The sequence below is a fragment of the Dama dama genome, chromosome 5, assembly GCF_033118175.1.
Source record: "Dama dama isolate Ldn47 chromosome 5, ASM3311817v1, whole genome shotgun sequence".
NCBI classification, from domain to species: Eukaryota; Metazoa; Chordata; class Mammalia; order Artiodactyla; family Cervidae; genus Dama; species Dama dama.
In genome coordinates this window covers 80,164,960-80,183,755 of record NC_083685.1, presented here as the reverse complement: position 1 = coordinate 80,183,755, position 18,796 = coordinate 80,164,960, and the positions used below count along the sequence as shown (strand labels likewise).

At 38.7% G+C, this 18,796-nt stretch overlaps 1 protein-coding gene across 1 annotated transcript in view; it reads right to left on the bottom strand.

Moving 5' to 3' along the window:
• PPM1E (protein phosphatase, Mg2+/Mn2+ dependent 1E) overlaps positions 1–16,162 on the bottom strand; it is a 213,850-nt gene extending 197,688 nt beyond the window's left edge. Inside the window, exon 1 of the mRNA XM_061142647.1 lies at positions 15,574–16,162. Coding sequence (XP_060998630.1) covers positions 15,574–16,025 — 452 coding nt within the window. The 5' untranslated portion in view covers positions 16,026–16,162. The remainder of the gene's footprint in view (positions 1–15,573) is intronic.
• Between the last annotated feature and the right edge of the window lie 2,634 nt (positions 16,163–18,796).

Below are 18,796 nucleotides of genomic sequence, written 5' to 3'. Positions count from 1 at the left end.
ATTCATTAAATATTAGCTCAGTGCCTTATATGTGCAAAGCTTAGTGCTGGGGATCAAATATGAATTTTGCTTCAAGGAAGGTATGCACAGTTTAATAGAGGAGATAAGACATGCATATAAATGACATTATAAAAATGCAGGAATTATTGGATGCTTTTAAAAAGATACAGATAAAATGCTGGGGACTTCAAGAGAGGGAATAATTACTTCTAGCTGACCTCAGGGAAATTCTTCTACTAGAAGACAGCATTTGAAATGAGTGTTGAAACTTGTCTCTTCAGATTTTAAAGATGGAGAAAACTAATAATCAATCATATCACCGAATGATAAATATGTCCTAATGATAAACATCATTCCTTCAAACTCAGAAAAATCATTCCCTACCTCCTAGGTTTTATGTGTTGATGTATAATCTGGGTCATGGTCTCATGTTGTCCTGTATCTCCACCCAACAGCTTGACGTGCTTCTCTCTCTAAACATGTCCTTGAAAGGATCTGTTTTATACTTCCAGTACATTTACCCTCTGAACGATAAGTTCATACAGTGGATACTGACACAGAGAAGCATACTTAGCCTTTCATAAATTTTTAGGCAGTAAACCGAACTTAGGCATAGTTCAACTGAGAACACTTTAGGCAGTCTTCAGTTCTAAAATTTTCACCCTAGTTGGCATCAAGAAGCATGATGAAAGAAATGATCAGAAAAGAGGGAGATTTTATAATTTAGAAGTCATTGTTCTAAAAGCCAAAAAAAAAAAAAAAATTAGAGGACAGAAGAAAAAGCATAAGGTTTTTCTGGTTCCTGATTATGTGGCATTTTAACATTACTGGTATTTCTATGACTTGTAGTTTTAAAAAGTCCATCATCCCAGAGATGCAGTGAATACAGAGTCTACAATGCCCAGTACTGACTGAATAAATTAATGAATGAATGAATGATTTAGGGGTTATTTCTCCAGTTTTTCTTACAGGTTTACTCCCCTTTATTCAGAAAAATAAGGGCTTATCAGACAAGTCCCAACTGGGCTACGCTTTCTCCTCTCCACGCCTCTACACAAGGTAATCTCTCCACTGGAATGCTTTTCAGCTCCCTCCTCTTCTTCGCTAATTCCTATTTAGTCTTCTAAACTTGAATTTAAGCATCTTCTTCTAGAATCTAATAGCTTACATTGGCACACCCACCTTCCAGTCCCCATAAAGTCCTCTGCATCATTGTGTCACTGCATCACTGCATTACTCTCCAGTATAGACAGCAAGATAAAGAGCTTTGGAGTCAGGCATATCTGAATTCAAGTTCTGATTCCACCCCACCACTTCCTCTGTCACCTTAGGTCAGTTAACTAATCTTGCTAAACATTAATTTCTTGATTTAAAAATAGAAAATAACAATGCAACGTGCTTAGTATTTAACCTCATACATAACAGGGTTAATAATAATTTTTATTATTAACTATACTTGCTGGTTAACTTGTCTGGCTTTTCCTCTAAACCGCACACTTTTTGAGGAAAGGAACATGTATTTTATTTCTGTATAAACAGCATGTAGCACAATGCTTAGCACATGGTAGATACTTAATTTTTTGATGACTAAATAAATATTACTCCCATTATTGTAAAATTAATTTGCTACTTGAAATCCTTTCTGTAATGAGGTGGAAAACAAGTGAATAAGTAAAGAAAATAAACACCATTAATATCAGTTTCAATAAAGGACACTGTCTTTAATCATACTGTTTTTAGGATTTACTACTAATTATACATATTACATGGAGAAGGCAATGGCACCCCACTCCAGTACTCTTGCCTGGAAAATCCCATGGACGGAGGAGCCTGGTAGGCTGCAGTCCATGGGGTTGCGAAGAGTCGGACATGACTGAGAGACTTCACTTTCACTTTTCACTTTTATGCATTGGAGAAGGAAATGGCAACCCACTCCAGTGTTCTTGCTTGGAGAATCCCAGGGATGGTGTCGCACAGAGTCGGACACGACTGAAGTGACTTAGCAGCAGCAGCATACATATTACAAAATACCAAATGATTCGATATCCACTTGAACATAAATGCTCATAAATGCTGATCATAAATGCTTCATGAACTGAATACTATAATAATTTTTTCCTGGCATATATTAACCACAAAAATCACCAAGTCACACATAAGGTTATCTTTTTTAGACAATCTCTTAGAAAAGCTGCAGTAAAATAAACAGGTTTCTAAAATTAAGGAAATTCTCAACATAGCAAACTTTAATTCAAATCTCTTTCATAGTGCTTGGGGAAATGAGAAGAAATTCAGTTTTCATGGTTTGGTAATTTTGACCTATGTAGGAATATAAAAATTACTAATTACTTAATATAATATTTAATGAACTTTTCCATCCTAATGTTTAACTCGTTTGATCAAGTATTTATAAAAGGCCTCATTCTGAGAGAATGCTTTTATTTTATATTTGATTTTCAATGTATTTTGATCTTTATCCATAAACTGGATATGTTAATATATAAAATGGAATTTTGGAATTCCTGGTGGCACAATGGATAACAATCTGCCTGTCAATGCAGGCAACATGGGTCCGATACCTGATTCGGGAAGATTCCACATGCTGTGAAGCAGCTGAGCCTGTGCACCACAGCTACTGAAGCCTGCACCCTCTAGGGCCTGCGAGACGCTAGCATGCCCTAGAGCCAGCAACTCGCAACAACTGAGCCTCTGTGCCCAGAGTCTGTTCTTCACAAGAGAAGCCACTGAAATGAGAAGCTCATGCACCGCAACTAGAGTAGCCCCTACTTGCCGCAACTAGAAAGAGCCCACGTGCAGCAACAAAGACCCAGCACAGCCAAAAATAAAGCAGTGTGTACAAAGAAATCTTAAAATGACATTCTGATTCCGAAGGATAAACCATTCTTGTCTTTGAACCATTCTTGAGTGCATTATGCAAAGAAATAATGGTTTACTACAATAATGACTCTAGAACAGTTCTAGAATACAAGTGATCACAGCTTTATGTTAATTTATAATCCACTGCTTATTAATGACCAGTATGTATTTTACAGGCTTATAAAAGACTACATACTGAATATATGACATTAATATACACTGCAAATTAACTGAACAAAAAATACTACTGTTTATGCTTAAAATTTTTTGAAAGGATTTCTTTCCAAGAGACACTATATTGAGTAGATAGTCATGATATTAGGCATGAAAACTGTATAGAAAAGAGGTGTCTTTGGCTACTTCAACAGTTAATACTAAAGTTTAAAAACTGAAACACATTGCAGGATTAGACAACTACAATACAGGAAAAAATATCTCCAGGCACCTGAGTGAGTGAATAGGGATGTTTGCTTGTTTGCCATTATTATGAGCTATATCCCAAGTTATGAACTTCTTTCAGTCTATTATTTAAAGAGTTTCTGGATTCCAAATTGTGCTTTTAATAAGCAAACAAATTTTTAGTTTTTCCTTATCTTTCATTAGAGGCAAGAGTCTAGAAAAATATTTGGTGCAAAAACCTAGCATGTTCTTTATTTACAGTTAGTAAATATAGGACGCTATGGTTGAAGATAAAATAAAAATCCAACCATCCTCTCTCCCTGAGAAAGTAAATTAAGTTAGCCAAGAAAGTGATTTTCATGAGGAAGAAACAGCATTTACAAAGGCAGAGAGGCAAGAAATAATCTGGTATCTTTAGAGAATTGCCATGAATTCAATTATGTCAGAAAACTCAGGGAGCCTAGATTAGAGGGAAAGAGACTAATGGCAGGCACATTAGTTGGGAGGCTACCAAAGTAATCAAGGCAAGAAACAAGAGCCTAAACTCAGAAATGGTGGTGGTCAAAATTCAAACAACTGAACTGCATCTTTACCGAGATTTTTCCCCATAGAAACACATTTGTAACACAGCATGAAAACCATGAAATGAATGTCAAAGCAACAACCCTTTAAGTCAGTCGGCCTGGGTTCATGTCCTCGTGACACCACTGATAGTAAACACTTTAGTTCTTTCAGCTTTCTGTGCCTTGGACTCGGCATCTGCAAACTGGGCTAATAATAGAACCTGACATCAAACACTTTTCGTAAGATTAAGTGAGTTATTAAATATAAAGCAGTGCCTGAACAAGCTCTCAATAAATGCAGTACCAATAACAGAAACAGGAGCAGTTTACGACTTACTTTGTTACTTATTACTAGTTGTACAATTATTATTTCAGGTACAGAGGTGTAAACCTCTGCAAGTTTACACTGTTAACTAAGTCTTACAGAAAGATATTTATGATTAGAGACTACCCTGGTAAAGGGCATTTAAATGCAAAGTTGTATTTATTTGTTTTAAAAGACTGAAAATTATTTTTAGATGCACAGTTAACTTTCCATATGATCTTGAAAAACTAAAAATATTTTTGTTACTCCAATTGTGTGTACATAAACTGTGAATAACAAGTCTCTAAGTAATATATGAGATTATTAATAAGTTGCCTACACCAAGACTATATGAACTAATATTCAGTGTTGCCAGAAATCAAATTGCAAAACTTCAGAGGTCATTCCCATTGTAAAATTCATGATAACCTGAAATTTAATGGCATCACCTCTCATATTTATACTATAACTTGTTAGGTTCAGTAAAGAACATGCTTACAACATGATTCTGCCCTCTAGATTTTTAGCCTAAGAAAGAACTTTATATATCACATACCCCAAACACAATTTTATAAATACCATATATACCAATTTAAAAGCATTACATTTTTTGATGCTTTTATATACAAATGTGAAAACTGGATGTAACACAATACACTTCTCAAAAAACAAGCTTACTAAAAACAAGTTTTTATTTTCGTTTCTAAGATTCACAAAGTAGAAAAAATGTGAATAAGAAATCACTGTATAAATATCAAAGATCAGAGGCTGTGCCTTGTGGTTCTGTAGAAAGTAGGTCAAAAGATTCAAATCCATAAAAGACAAAAATTGTAATGCTTCTGTAGGAATCTTATAATTCATTATGAAATCAAGTCACTTGGAAAAAGATTATCTTTGATATTTCTAACCCAGCAGATTAGTCTTTTGGTTTTGTTTTTTTTTTAACTTAAGCATAGTTGATTTACAGTACTGTGTTAAAGTCTTTTGGCTCTTTTTCTTTGATGACTTGAAACTAAAACAGGAAGTAATGGACTAGTTTTCCTCAGAGCTATACACTGGAAGGTAAAATCTTAAAGGAAAATACACACAAGGAATTAAGAACAATCTCAACCTTTTATCTAGCTCGAAGAAGGTAATGTAATGTGCGTTTGTGCTCAGTCATGTCTGACTCTGTGACCCCATGGCCTGTAGCCCACCAGGCTCCTCTGTCCACAGAATTTTCCAGGTAAGAATACTGGAGTGGGTTGCCATTTCCTACTCCAGGGGATCTTCCCGACCCAGGGATAGAACCCGTGTCTCTTGCATCTCCTGCATTGACAGGTGGATTCTTTCCCACTGAGCCACCTGGGAAGCCCTTTAACTAGCTCAAGACTCTCTATAGCGGCTTCCCTTGTGGCCCAACTGGTAAAGAACCCACCTGCAATGTGGGAAACCTGGGTTTGATCCCTGGATTGGGAAGATCCCCTGGAAAAAAAGGCTACCCACTCCAGTATTCTGGCCTGGAGAAATCCACGGACTGTATAGTCCATGGGGTCACAAAGAGTCGGACACGACTGAGTGACTTTCACTGACTCTCTATAAAGTATTATTTTGCTTCAAAATTGTCATTGTTCACAGTATTCTCGAAGAATTTACATAAGAATACTCAAGTTCACAAAATTTTCATTTTGGACTGTACAGTTTGCAGTAATGAAAACTGCAAACATATTTCTGCAGCTAGATGAAAATGTTAACATATACCAATAACCACATAAGATAGAAGCCACATATACCAATAACCATATAAAATAGAAGCCAAGCTCCTTCACCATTCAGAGTAAAGGAAAGGAAGAAAATAATAACAAAGAGAAAGAAGGTAATGAGAACAGGCCTATAAAAATCTAGAAAGGAAACAACCTGGACAGAGAGAGAAAAAGTTGAAGATTCATTGATTAGCCAATAAATATTTAACAGTGCCTACTATGTGCCAGGACCTGCACTAGGTGCTGGATACACAAAGGTAAACAAAACATTCTTTATCTATTGCCCTCAGTCTGGGACAGAGACATCAAATAATATATATATGTATAAATTATGGTAAGTAGATATAAAGAAAAAGCAAAAAGATACTATGGAAACCAAAAACCAAGACTTAATTTAGACCTCTGGTAAAGAAACACCTCTATGAGGAAGATATATTTTAGGTTAAGACCTAACGGTTGAGCTGGACAGTGGGGAGAAGGGGGAAAGTTGCTTGGGAAAAGAAAAAAAAAGTGCAGTCCCGGAGGCAGGACAGAGCATGGCAGTTTCTGGGAACAAAGTCAAGACCACTGTGATTAAAGCACAGCTAGGAGAGTTGCTATGGGTTGCTAAGAGTTGATGGAAGTTTGGACCACAGTGGTGGGAGTGGAGACCAAAAGAAATGGGTAAAAAGTATTTTTCTTTCATTTAGAAGTGAAATCAAAAGACCTCAAAATAATTAATGCTCTTCAATCTTGCTTCTCTACTGTAGCAAGAAAAGTACTGAAATGGTCTTCCAAAGATGCCCTGAACTAATTGCTAAAATCTGTGAATACTAACTTGATATCACTCCGGTGATTGTGCTATATTATATGGCAAGTTGATCTTAAGACAGGGAGATTATCTTGGTGGGCCTAATCTAATCAAATGACCCCTTACAAGCATAGCGTTTTCTCATTACATTCTTCAGTACTATCCCTCTTGAGAACTGGGATGAGGACTGACCTTTTCCAGTCCTGTGGCCACTGCTGGGCCTTAGAGATTTGCTAACATATTGAGTGCAACACTTTGATAGCATCATCCTCTGGGTTTTTGAACAGCTCTACTGGAATTTCATCACATCCACTAGCTTTATTAACAGCAGTGCTTCCTAAAGCCCATTTGACTTCACACTCCAGAATGTCTAGCTCTGGGTGACTGACCAAACCATCATAGTTATCTGGTTCATTAAGATCTTTTTTGTACAGTTCTTCCATGTATTCCTTCCATCTATTCTTGGTCTCTTCAGCATCTGTTAGGTTGCTCTCATTTCTGTCCTTTATTTTGGCAATCTTTGGGTGAAATGTTCCCTTGACATTTCCAATTTTTCTGAAGAGACCTCTAGTCTTTCCCCTTCTGTATATATGAATATATTGGGTTAAATAAAATAAAATAAATTCACCGTGTCTTTCAATTTTTCAAATGGGGTTAATGCTAGTCAATGGAAAGTGAACAAACTTGTATATGCCACTTCTAAGGTCTGGCCTCTAATACCATTCTCCACTCCTATGTTTGCTAGATGTACGCTGATGCCTGGAGCAACCTTGGAAACCATAGACCAAAAATGAAAAACTCTACTAGCCTGAGTCCATTAATCACTCCATAGAACACAGTGCCTTCTCTGTTCAAAGTACTCTCTGAGCAAGAAATAAACTAACATTACATTAAGCTTTTGAGATATCACAATTTACCCACAAGAGCAGCAATTTTTAGCCATTATAGTACAGAACATGCAAAAATTAGAAACAACTCGACTGTCCTTCCATAGGAAATTAGATAAATAAATCATAGTATATTCATACAGAATACTATATAGTAGCTAAAATGAAAAAACTCTTGTATGTATCAATGAATCTTTTTTAAAAATGTTAGTCTCAAGAAAGCTATTTATGAAAACAAAAACAAAAAAGCCACCCATATTTTGACCATACAAATATGTGGGTAGTACAAATATAAAATGAGCAGAGGGCTACATTCCCTAAATTCCCAGATTACCTCTAGAAAGAAAGAAAAGGAAATGAGTTCATAGAAGAGAGTGACAAAGTCTTTAATTTCATATGAAATGTTAATTTATGTATGAAATGCTTTACTTCCTTAAAATAATCTTAATCATGATAATTTCTTGGAATGGGGGTATATGGATATTTTTATTATTCTGTTATTTTGTAAATGTTTAAATCATTTCATATATCTTTTTCTTCTCAGACAGTATCAATATATCTTCTCAGACAGTAAACTAACAAAACTTTGTTAGAAGACATTTAAAAACTATGTACCAAAAGCCTTAAATATGTGAATATCTTTAATGTAATCCCAACACTATATACTATTTATAAATATACTCTAAGAAAATCAAAGGTTTGCTCAAAGGATGACCATCAAAATATTCTTAGAGCAACCAAAAACTGGTAACACCTAAAATGTCTAATAGCATTGTGATTAAATTACTGTGTATTCATTTAAAAATTACACAGGAGGTAGAGTGAGATGTGTGAAGGTATAGATGAAAAAAAGACTGGCCACAAATTGACCACTGCTGAGGTTGAGCAGTAAGTACACAACTTTTTATATACTTTAAATTTTTTATAATAAAAAGTTTTAAAATATGAGAATACAAAACTTTACTAAGTTTTTTCAAAAAGCAGTTTAAAATAGTTAGGAACAATATTTTGTGTTTAATCTCTTGGCTCATTCACTGGATTTATCGTGTGTTGTATATGTCCCCGTCATTGTTGGCCTAGGGATTTGATGGCAAACATGTAGCTAATAATCTAGTGCAACTGCCTTCAAGCACTTTATCAAAATCATTTGGAACATTATGAATACCCCACTTTAAATGTAGATATACACTTCTCATGTGTGGATGTGTATATATACATATATAAATTTCATACATGCATATCCATGCATACGTACCACTCTCACCAGCAGTATTATCAGTATTTCTTTGAATATGCTGTATTCTATATAAACTACTTAATACTTACATTTTCACAGATTTCTCATCAAATATAATCACCCTTTAAAAAAACTAATAAAACTAAAGACAGAAGTATAGGCTTTCAAGTTTTGTTGCTTCTTACACTTGCATTACAAATAATATGTTCAACCTATGATTTCTTTGCAGGAATTTTTTAAGTCAATTATCTATTTTGTGAGGGTTAATTTTGTTAAATACAACTAAGGAATCCATTTAATGAGAGTAGGTAAACAGCAATAATCCAGAATGTTCTGAAAATTGGAGGAAAGGCGCCACTGTCAATTCTAAGTCAAGGAACTTGCAGGCCATCAGGATACCTCATGTATGGTATTTAACATGAAGCCAGCTGTCACACAGGACAAGCTGCCATTCTCAATTAATACATCAAGTATTACTAGCACTTAACTCCTTTTTTTTTCTGGTCATGCCACCTGTCTTTCGGGATCTTAGTTCCCCAAACAGGGATTGAACTTGGGCCATGCCAGTGAAAATGCCAAATCCTAAGCACTGGAGTGCCAGGGGATGCTCTTAAGTTCATATTTTGTACACAAAGAAATAGATTTTAATATTTTATTCCTTCACTGAAATGGATTATTTTGGGTACACCTTAGTTTGAAGACCACTAGTCAAGATACATAAATATCTGTGGGAAAAAAAAAAACAAGTGCTCTATTTTGGGGGGCTCCAAAATCACTGCAGATGGTGACTGCAGCCATGAAATTAAAAGATGCTTACTCCTTGGAAGGAAAGTTATGACCAACCTAGACAGCATATTAAAAAGCAGAGACATTACTTTGTCAACAAAGGTCCGTCTAGTCAAGGCTATGGTTTTTCCAGTGGTCATGTATGGATGTGAGAGTTGGACTGTGAAGAAAGCTGAGCGCTGAAGAATTGATGCTTTTGAACTGTGGTGTTGGAGAAGACTCTTGAGAGTCCCTTGGACTGCAAGGAGATCCAACCAGTCCATCCTAAAGGATATCAGTCCTGGGTGTTCATTGGAGGGACTGATGCTGAAGCTGAAACTCCAATACTTTGGCCACCTCATGCGAAGAGTTGACTCACTGGAAAAGATCCTGATGCTGGGAGGGATTGGGGGCAGGAGAACGGGACGACAGAGGATGAGATGGCTGAATGGCATCACCGACTCGATGGACATGAGTTTGAGTAAGCTCCGGGAGCTGCTGATGGACAGGGAGGCCTGGCGTGCTGCGATTCATGGGGTCGCAAAGAGTCGGACACAACTGAGCGACTGAACTGAACTGAACAAGAGAAATAAGCACTAGGTGTTCTGTAAGGAGACACAGAAGAGACATCTAATTCATTATGAGTGTGAGATTGGTGAACAAAGGAAGCGATGTGAAATGGAGACTTGAAGAATGGGTTAAAGATTGGACAGAGTAAAGTCGGAGTGGGAGAGCAGGGTAGATCAAACATGTTGTGTCCAAAGGTACAGAGGTAAGAGCAAACACAGCACATTCAAACTAATACATTAATAGTCTAAAACAGCTGAAGTATAGTTTCTAGGGGTGGGATGGAGTGGGTGGACAGTGATTCAGGGATGGGACTGATAAGATTATAAGGGCTTGTTTGGATTTTTATCTGTAGGGCAATGGAGAAATAGGTGATGAAGGTATACAATAAAGAACTGGCCTTGCCAAAAAGAAGTCTGGCCTTTGTCCCCAGCTCCTGGGAGGTAACCTCTAAATCCCTGGAATTTCTAGAGTAACAGGAGTGTCTTTGTTATTCATGGTGGGCCCCTTGGATCATTTGGTATCAGCCTGGGATGGGAGACTGGAAACTATTAATAAGTTCAACCATGTGAGCAATCTACCAATAAATCCCAATAAAACCTGGACAGCGAAACAGGTGAGCTTTTTGGGCTGGCAAGACTCCATGAGAGAGGGACACATCCCTGAGGACAATGGAAGCCTCACATCTGAAACCCTTCCAGATTGCAGCTCATGCATCCCTTCCTTTGGCTGGTTCTAAGTTCTAACTTTTCCTTATACTGAACCATAATCTATTAATATAATAAGCTTTCAGTGAGTTCTGTGAGTCTTTCTAGCAAATTATCAAATCTGAAGGTAGTTTTAAGAAACCTGAAAATTATAGTCAGTGTCAGAAGTGAGGGTGGTCTTGTGCACTCTTCCCTCTAACTTTATAGTTGGACCCTAACTCCTTGCAACTTTTGCCTCGGGCAGACTTGGCTGTGTCTGACTGGAGAGCTGTGCCTTTCACCCCAGTTTGGCTAATACCGGGTAAATAGTAAAATATTTAAGCAATGGGTGACAATTAATCAGTCTATATAATCTAGATTCTAGAGGAAACACTTTACTATTAATACACTGGGGAAAATACATTGGAGAAGATTGGGAAGAAACAGCAATGACAGTAGCGATGGCGAGGGACATATTTAGGAGGTATTTATAAGGCAAAATTTGACTAAACGTGAGGAGGAGAGAAGGAGAAATCAAGGATAAGCCCACTAAAAAGAGAATCAAGTTTTAGCTTTGTCTTCTGTGGGGGAGACAGAGAGAGATGGAAGATCAAATTCAGTTTTGGACAGTTTAATTTGAGAAGACTTTTAGACATCTGGATAGAGCCATTCCATTAGCAGTCAAAGCAAAGATGGAGACAGAGTTGGGAGCTATTAGCATAACTACAATAACCAAAATCATGGGAGAGACTGATGTTGACGACAGACAAATAAGCCAACCAAACTTGAAAAGGCCAAGGACCAAACAACAATATAAAAGGGTTAGGCAGAGTATTAAAAGCTCACAGAGAAGTGGCAGTCTAAGATGTAGGAGAAAAACCCGAAAATTATGGCTTACGCCAAACGGTTGCTATTTTCTTTTTTCTGCTACTTCTTACTACTTTTAACAATAAAAAAAAAAGGGGGGGGGGATCTAAAAGAGTGGCCTAACTCCCATCCATGTATTTTTTCATATATATACACAGTCAAAGTTTAATGGCTTTCTAATCTATCTCAAAGTCATTAATGAGTCACATAATTCAATACAACTGAATTATTAGTGTCTATAAACAATGATTTTCTTTCCCAAGCCATTTTTAAAGTGGCCACCCTCATTACTACTATAAACCATCTGTAAGTATTTAACTTTGCCAGGCTACCAAAATATCTCCCCCTCCTTGAGAAGTCCAACCCAGACTAAATGAATAACTGAGGAGACAACTGCTCTAAAAATGTACTGACATGTAGCTCTAATACAGACTTCAGAGTATTTGTTTCTTCTGGGTTAAAACAAATAGATTTATCCTCCATACAATAACATAGAGAAATAAAATACAGCATTGACCTATGCAACCTATCCAAGGTTATTCATATCTGCTATAAGATCAGCTGTAAATTTTATCTGAAATTATTTCAAAGCTATAAAATATCTTACCTCCACCTTTTCAAAGATATCCATTAACCTCAAAAATCCTAATTTTGCATCATTAGAATTTATTTTACTCTCTTAGGGGGCATTTTAGTTTACAGGAGTAAAGGAGATAATTTTTACATGAGCAGCTGAAGATTCCAAATCACTGGAATTTTTTATTGACATGGAATAGACTAATTCAGTTAAACAGTTCTAAGGAACTGCCGGAATTTATTATTCATTCTTAAAGATTTAATTAGTTGAAACAAAACTGTTTAAATGGGCCTTTAAAAAAAAGTATTTATAGCCCACAACAGAGATCTTTCTCATCCTAGGGGATTTTTAACATTTCAAATAATTTTTCTTTCAAAATGTTACATGTTTTTTTCTAGTAGAGAAATATTAAGTACATATTTCCCATTAAAAGCAAAAACTCTATCACAAATACTGAAAAACTTTCAAGTTGCTAATTATAACTATATTTTGTCGATTTAAACCTTGATCCTTTACTTACCTAAGTAACTGCTTATCTCAAGCTAATCCTAAGCTTTGAGTTTACCAAAATGAAGAATGATAAATATATCTGCTGTTCTTAAGCTCTGAGAGAAGCAAAATGCTGGGGAAAACATTCACTATATTTTTTGAAGTAAAATTTCAGCCAGTGTATACATAAACAGTATTGAGAAAGTAAGCACCTTTATTGTTTTTTCTGTAGCTTCATACTATATATTTATAAAATACTGACAGAAAAAATAGTCTAGAGACTTGTGAAAGTGGTTCTAGTTTCTTCTTACATTAGTTTCAACTGTGAAATTGGTGAATATATATTTCAAGTAACTTCATTTAAGTATTTTAGCACACTCTGACAAGCATGACAGTTTCTAAAGAATATTAAGAATTCCCAAAATAAAGAGAGAGTGGGTATCTGAGAAAATATTTTGGAAAAGAAAAGAAACAAAAAAACTTCACCTCCCCCAAATTAGTAATTCCAACATATTCCTAACTGGAATGATCTCAAAGTGTTTCCTAGGAAATTTGATAACTCAACTTTTCCTAGGAAATTTGACAACTCAAGAATTTTGAGGTTCAAAAACTATATTGAAAAATGCTGGAAAACCATTTGTACATAAATTGTCATTTCTGAATCAGGATCCTCAGTTTTCTCTTCTGTAAAATGAAGCGAACAAGAAAATGATCTATCTCTACAATGTCTTCCAGTACTGATTCTTGTGGCCAAGTTGTATGATTTTCTTTCATAAATAATAAATAAAGCACAAAAAGTATGTGTTTTTAAACTGTGAGACTTTTAGGTTTTGGGGTTTGTTTTTTTTTTTTCAGTCTGTTAACAACCCTGAAGATACTTTACATAAACAAGCCAGGCATTTTATATCTGAGTAAAACATAAGTTAATAGCTTCTGCACAAAACAGTATACATGATGAAATCTCTGATTTAAAGTGAAATAATGTTTTCCAACTTCAATTTTGCTAGTTTTACTTCAAATCTAAACTTCCTCAATTAGATGGCCATTTTATAACCTGAATACTTTTCTAGTTTATACATGTATTGAAAATCTTGCTTCCTTTCCATGTGGCAAAACACACATCTACCTACCATCATCTTTATACAGATTTTTAAAAAACCTTGAATGGTACATATTCAAAGTTGTTCTAAACTAATGACTCTTTTTTTTTTTTTTTTGAAATGGACTTTCTCTAATGTTTAAATGCGTATTTCTTTAATTCTGCAATTGCATTTGTAAAGGTAAAATTGTCAAAATAGAGTTAGTCTGATGCTGAGATAAATCTTTCCACTTCAGTAAACAATTCCATTTTATTTTAAGCAAGAAGTCTTAAGTGTCTATATAGTATTAAAAATGATATTTCATAAACTCTATTCTATGATTGTTTACAAACACTAGGAAGAAATACTCCTAAGATGTTTTTACATGCCATTTTACATTTCCCAAAAAGCAGTATTACTTTGGTAACCAGATAGTATTTCAAAATTGAAATTTCAATAGTGTATAAAGTATGAGACACATCAACACAGTCCACTTTTACAACAGGTATGTTCAGTGCTTTTTCCTGTTGACAAGCTTCTGTTTTAACAGGAAGAATGATTTGATCAGGTGTTTGTTGGGTTGGAAAAAGACAAAACCTTTACTTTCCAGGTCCTTCTCTTAATCTAAGATTTTTAAAAAATCCAAGAAGTGATCTTAACTGCAGTGAATCTTGCAGTAGTAAACTTTTTGATGGGGACAGAGTAACACCTTTCATTACAACTATCAGCAGAATGGCAAAAGGCTCCAGAGGTCTACCAGTGTTCTCAGAAACTTGTTAGTATTCTCCTCTGTCATTATTTCAGAATAATTCCATTTAGAAAGAAACGCAATTGTAAACTGCTTCTATTTCAGGCCCATAAAAACTGGGATGAAAGGCAAAGCCTTGACCTTTCTATTTTAGACTTTCATCTGTGTAGCTAAGCCATCTGCTTTCTCTCTACCCCATCTACTTAATGGACTGAAAATACTGCACCTAATTGCAATTTTATCAAACCAGCCAGAGTTTTCCACTTTAACGAATTTCGGCTCTGTCTTTCACCTGAAGGCTCGCAGGTAAAATTTTCCTTACCCGTCCCTCCCCATTTCCTTCCCACCTCCCCCAATTATGAGTTATCAAGTATCATTAAACTACGATACGAAGCTTCCGTGTATTAAGCCATCTACACTTTCAACACCGAGCGCCCAACAGGAGAAAATCGACTCCAGTCTCCCCTCCTGTGGATCTGGGGCCGGGATTATCATCTTTGTTGCGGTTACGCAGGAAGCACCTAGCAAGCAGCTCCTGCCTAGAAAGGAGTCCGCGTCTCTCCGCCGCCAAACAACAGGGGGGGACTCGCGCCGGGAAAAAGACAGACCCGGGTGGGAGGAAAACCTCCAAGAGGAAGGAGAGGGCTGGGAAGAGGGAGCTCTCAAGACTAGAAGGAAGGACCTTCCCAGGCACCAAGCAGAAAAGGTGTGAGAAGTGGAGAAAGAAGTGGGCGGCCGGGGAGAAGCGGGAAGCCGGGGGCCTGGCGGGAGGGCGCGGGGGGCGGCTCCCGGGCCCCGGCGGGAGGCGCGGGGGCCGCGGCGGGCGTGGGCACCTCGCCGCCGACCGCCCGAGTCCGAGCAGCGGGGGCGCTTCCAACCTCGCCAGGGCGCCGGCGTGAGGCGGGCGGAGGGGATGAGGAGCGGCAGAGGGAGCCGCGTCGAGGCCGGCGCGGCGGGGACGGCGGGCCACCCCCCGGCCGAGCCCCGCTACTTAACTATTTGTAGAGCTGCTGCAGGCACAGGTCCAGGCTCTCGCCCTCCACCTCCTCGCGGGTGATGCGCTCCGACAGTGGCCGCGGCAGCGGGGGCAGCGGCGGCAGCCGGGTCTGCGGCGGCGGCACGGCCGACTGCCCCCGGGCCGCCGCCTCCTCGCCCGCCGCCGCCGCCGCCTCCTCCTCCACCGCCTCCTCCTCGGGCTCGGGGTCTTCTCGCTCCTGCTCGTGCTCCCCCTCCTCCGACGCGGCCCCCGCGGCCGCCGCCTCCCCGGCTTCCTCGACCGACGCCTCACGCGCCTCAGCTGCCACCAGTTCGGGCTCGGGCTCGGGCTCCGACTCTTCGGGTTCGGGTTCCGGCTGGGGCTCGCCGCCGCCGCACGGTCCGCGAAACTCGCCCAGGAATAGCTCCAGGAAGCGCCGGTAAGTTTTCTCCTCAGGGCTGCAGCCGGCCATCGCTGCTCATGCCCCAGGGCCGACCGGGGAAACGGGTAGGGGAGGCCCGCGAAGGGGAGGGGGGCTGCTGGAGAGCCTCCGGCTCCCGCAAGGGCGGTTAACGGCCGCGCCGGCACGAGCGATCAGCACTAGGTTGCCTGGAGAGGGCTCCCGCAGGCGTGCGCGCCGCCGAGCCCGGACGTGCGCGGCCCGGGGCCGGGGGGCGGAGCGCGCCGCCCCTCGCGGGTCTGGAGGGAAAGTTGGTCTCGGGCGCGCGCGCGGGGTCCGGCGGAGGCCCACCCTCTAGCCCTACGGAGAGCTCAGCCCAAGCTGCCTAGAGACCGTCGCCATGGCAACCGGCCTCTAAGGAGGAATTTCAGGGTCCCTCCCGTCGAGTCCACAGAGTCGAAAGGGGCACTCGACTTGGTCCCCTCTCCAACTCTGAATGCCTTCATTGTGTGGATACCCTAACCTCAAAGTGGTTAAGAGGGAACTAAGACGTTCGCCCGGTCTAGCAGTTGGTCTCCCCTTGATGTGGATTCACCTCAGTTTTCCTTATCTGTCCTGTCATGTCTTAGGGTCCGTTTGTGCGGAAAGATACCACGGTGTGAACACCTTCTGTTGTCGATGACAGTAATTTGATAAGTAGTTTGCAGGGGAAGGCATTCAAATCTACAAAGGTAAGTTCCTTTGCCTTCATTCTCTCATCTGATTCTGTGAAGTGGTGTTATCCTCACTTCCCAAAAAGAGGAAGCAGGATTAAGTACATTTCTTTTCTCAAGGTGTGGAAGCTCCTAGTCGTGGCATTGGAATTGGAACCCAGATTGTCAGCTTCTAAAGCCTTTCTAGACCCTTTTTCCTGTACTCTTCTCTGAAGACTCAACAGTGTAATAAGTCTATCAAGCCTTATTTTTAAAAAGCTTTATAGTTTATGCGTTATAGTCATCCCCTTAATCCTTGTAATAGCGCCTCAAGGTAGAAGGTATTACCATGATTCCATGCCATGGATGAGAAAACTGAGACTTCAAGGTATTGCAATGCAACAAGGACTAAAAACAGCTCTTTTTACTGCAAAGCCATCGGTTTTCCAGCACATCAAGACACCCTTCTTGAGGGTCTGCAGGCAACCCACTCCAGTATTCTTGCCTGGGAAACCCCATGGACAGAAGAACCTGGGGGGCTACAGTCCATGGAGTCACAAAAGAGTCCGACATGACTTAGTGACTCAACAACAAATATATACTTTATTACATAATCTGTATTTTTTGGTACATTTTGTTTGCTCTTCTTCCCCATCCCCCTGAGTCTCTATTTTTGTAGACTGAAAGTGAAACAACTTTAAATTATTCTAATTTTCTTACCAAACTACACACAAACCTATTATTTTCAAGCCTTACCGAGGGGAGTGGGAGAGAGAGAAGCTGTGTTGTTACACAGCTGTATAGATGACAGCATCATTACTGCATACTGCCATGGCCATGGCAGCATATAATTCAGCAAAAATACAGTGATTCTTCCTCCACTTTGAAAAACATGTTCACAAAACATCCACCCCATCCTCTCCATTTATTCCTTCTGGATTTCAGTTGGATTTAGGGTCTGAAATAACATTTCTAGTCAGTTATTAATGGCAGAAGGAGTCTCCCTGCCAACTGTTTTCATATAATACTGTATTCTAAATCCCTGATGTGATACTGTTATTTTAAGAATAAGTGGGTTGAGCTCACTAATGTACATTATGGCATCATGTAAAATAGACGTCCATTCTCTTTGTTAGCTTGAGATTAAATAATACATGATAGAAAGTGTATACTGAGTAATGCATGAGTCCTCTGTAACTACTCATTTTTGTCTCAAAGGTAAATGGTAAGACCCAATAAATAAGTCTGTTTCCAGACAAGCTAACTGTATTTATACATGTTTTGTTTAAAATATCACCAGTGTAGAGCAACTTCTTTATGCGATGCCAAGAAAGTCTTTAGACTCCTCATTTGCCTTTGTTTTCAATCCACCTGTTCATTTCCATTTCAGAATGTCTAGAAAAGATTGACATAACTTATAAGGGTACAAAACCTAAATGTCCGCAATTTTACATTCCAACAACTATTTAATATCTCAGAATTTGACACAATGACATTTAGTTCAAGAGCACAAAGCTGTCAACTGTTAACAATTCACATCAAGCTACACCTTCCTACTTTGTAATGTAGTTGCCTCCCTCGTCTAGGTGACATTTATTTGTGACATTAATTTATGACTCAACCCACATATCAAAGGGAAGTGTTATGTGTTGGGGAAACATTACTACTAAGAGTAAAAGAAAAAGCCTACACCTCTACATTACTATAAATGAGAGGTGTGTTTGCTTATATTAATGAAGATATTTCTTTACAAAAGATCAATATGGATTCTGCTGCATCCATTTGACAGAGGAGCTTCGCCAGAAGGTTGCTGACAGCAGTGCTGGGATCTCAGAGCAGCTGTGTAGGATGATTCTGCCATTGTCAAGAAGTCTTTTTAGTCATTATTTTGCATTGCTTTACTTTCCTTTTCAGTTCCTCTCCTCTTATACTTCCCTAATCCCCTTTCTTGTTGTCTGTTTTAAAATAGAGCTATAAAAAACATATGTATTAAGAGCATTTAATTTTTTTAAGTTTTGTTTTAGATTTGTCATAAGAATTGTTCTCTCTCTAACCCTTAGCTCTTTGGAGGAAATGCACATGTTCTTTCAAGGACATTCATGATTAAAGGTGATATTTCAAGATTAAAAAGGGGAATTCCCCTGGTGGTCT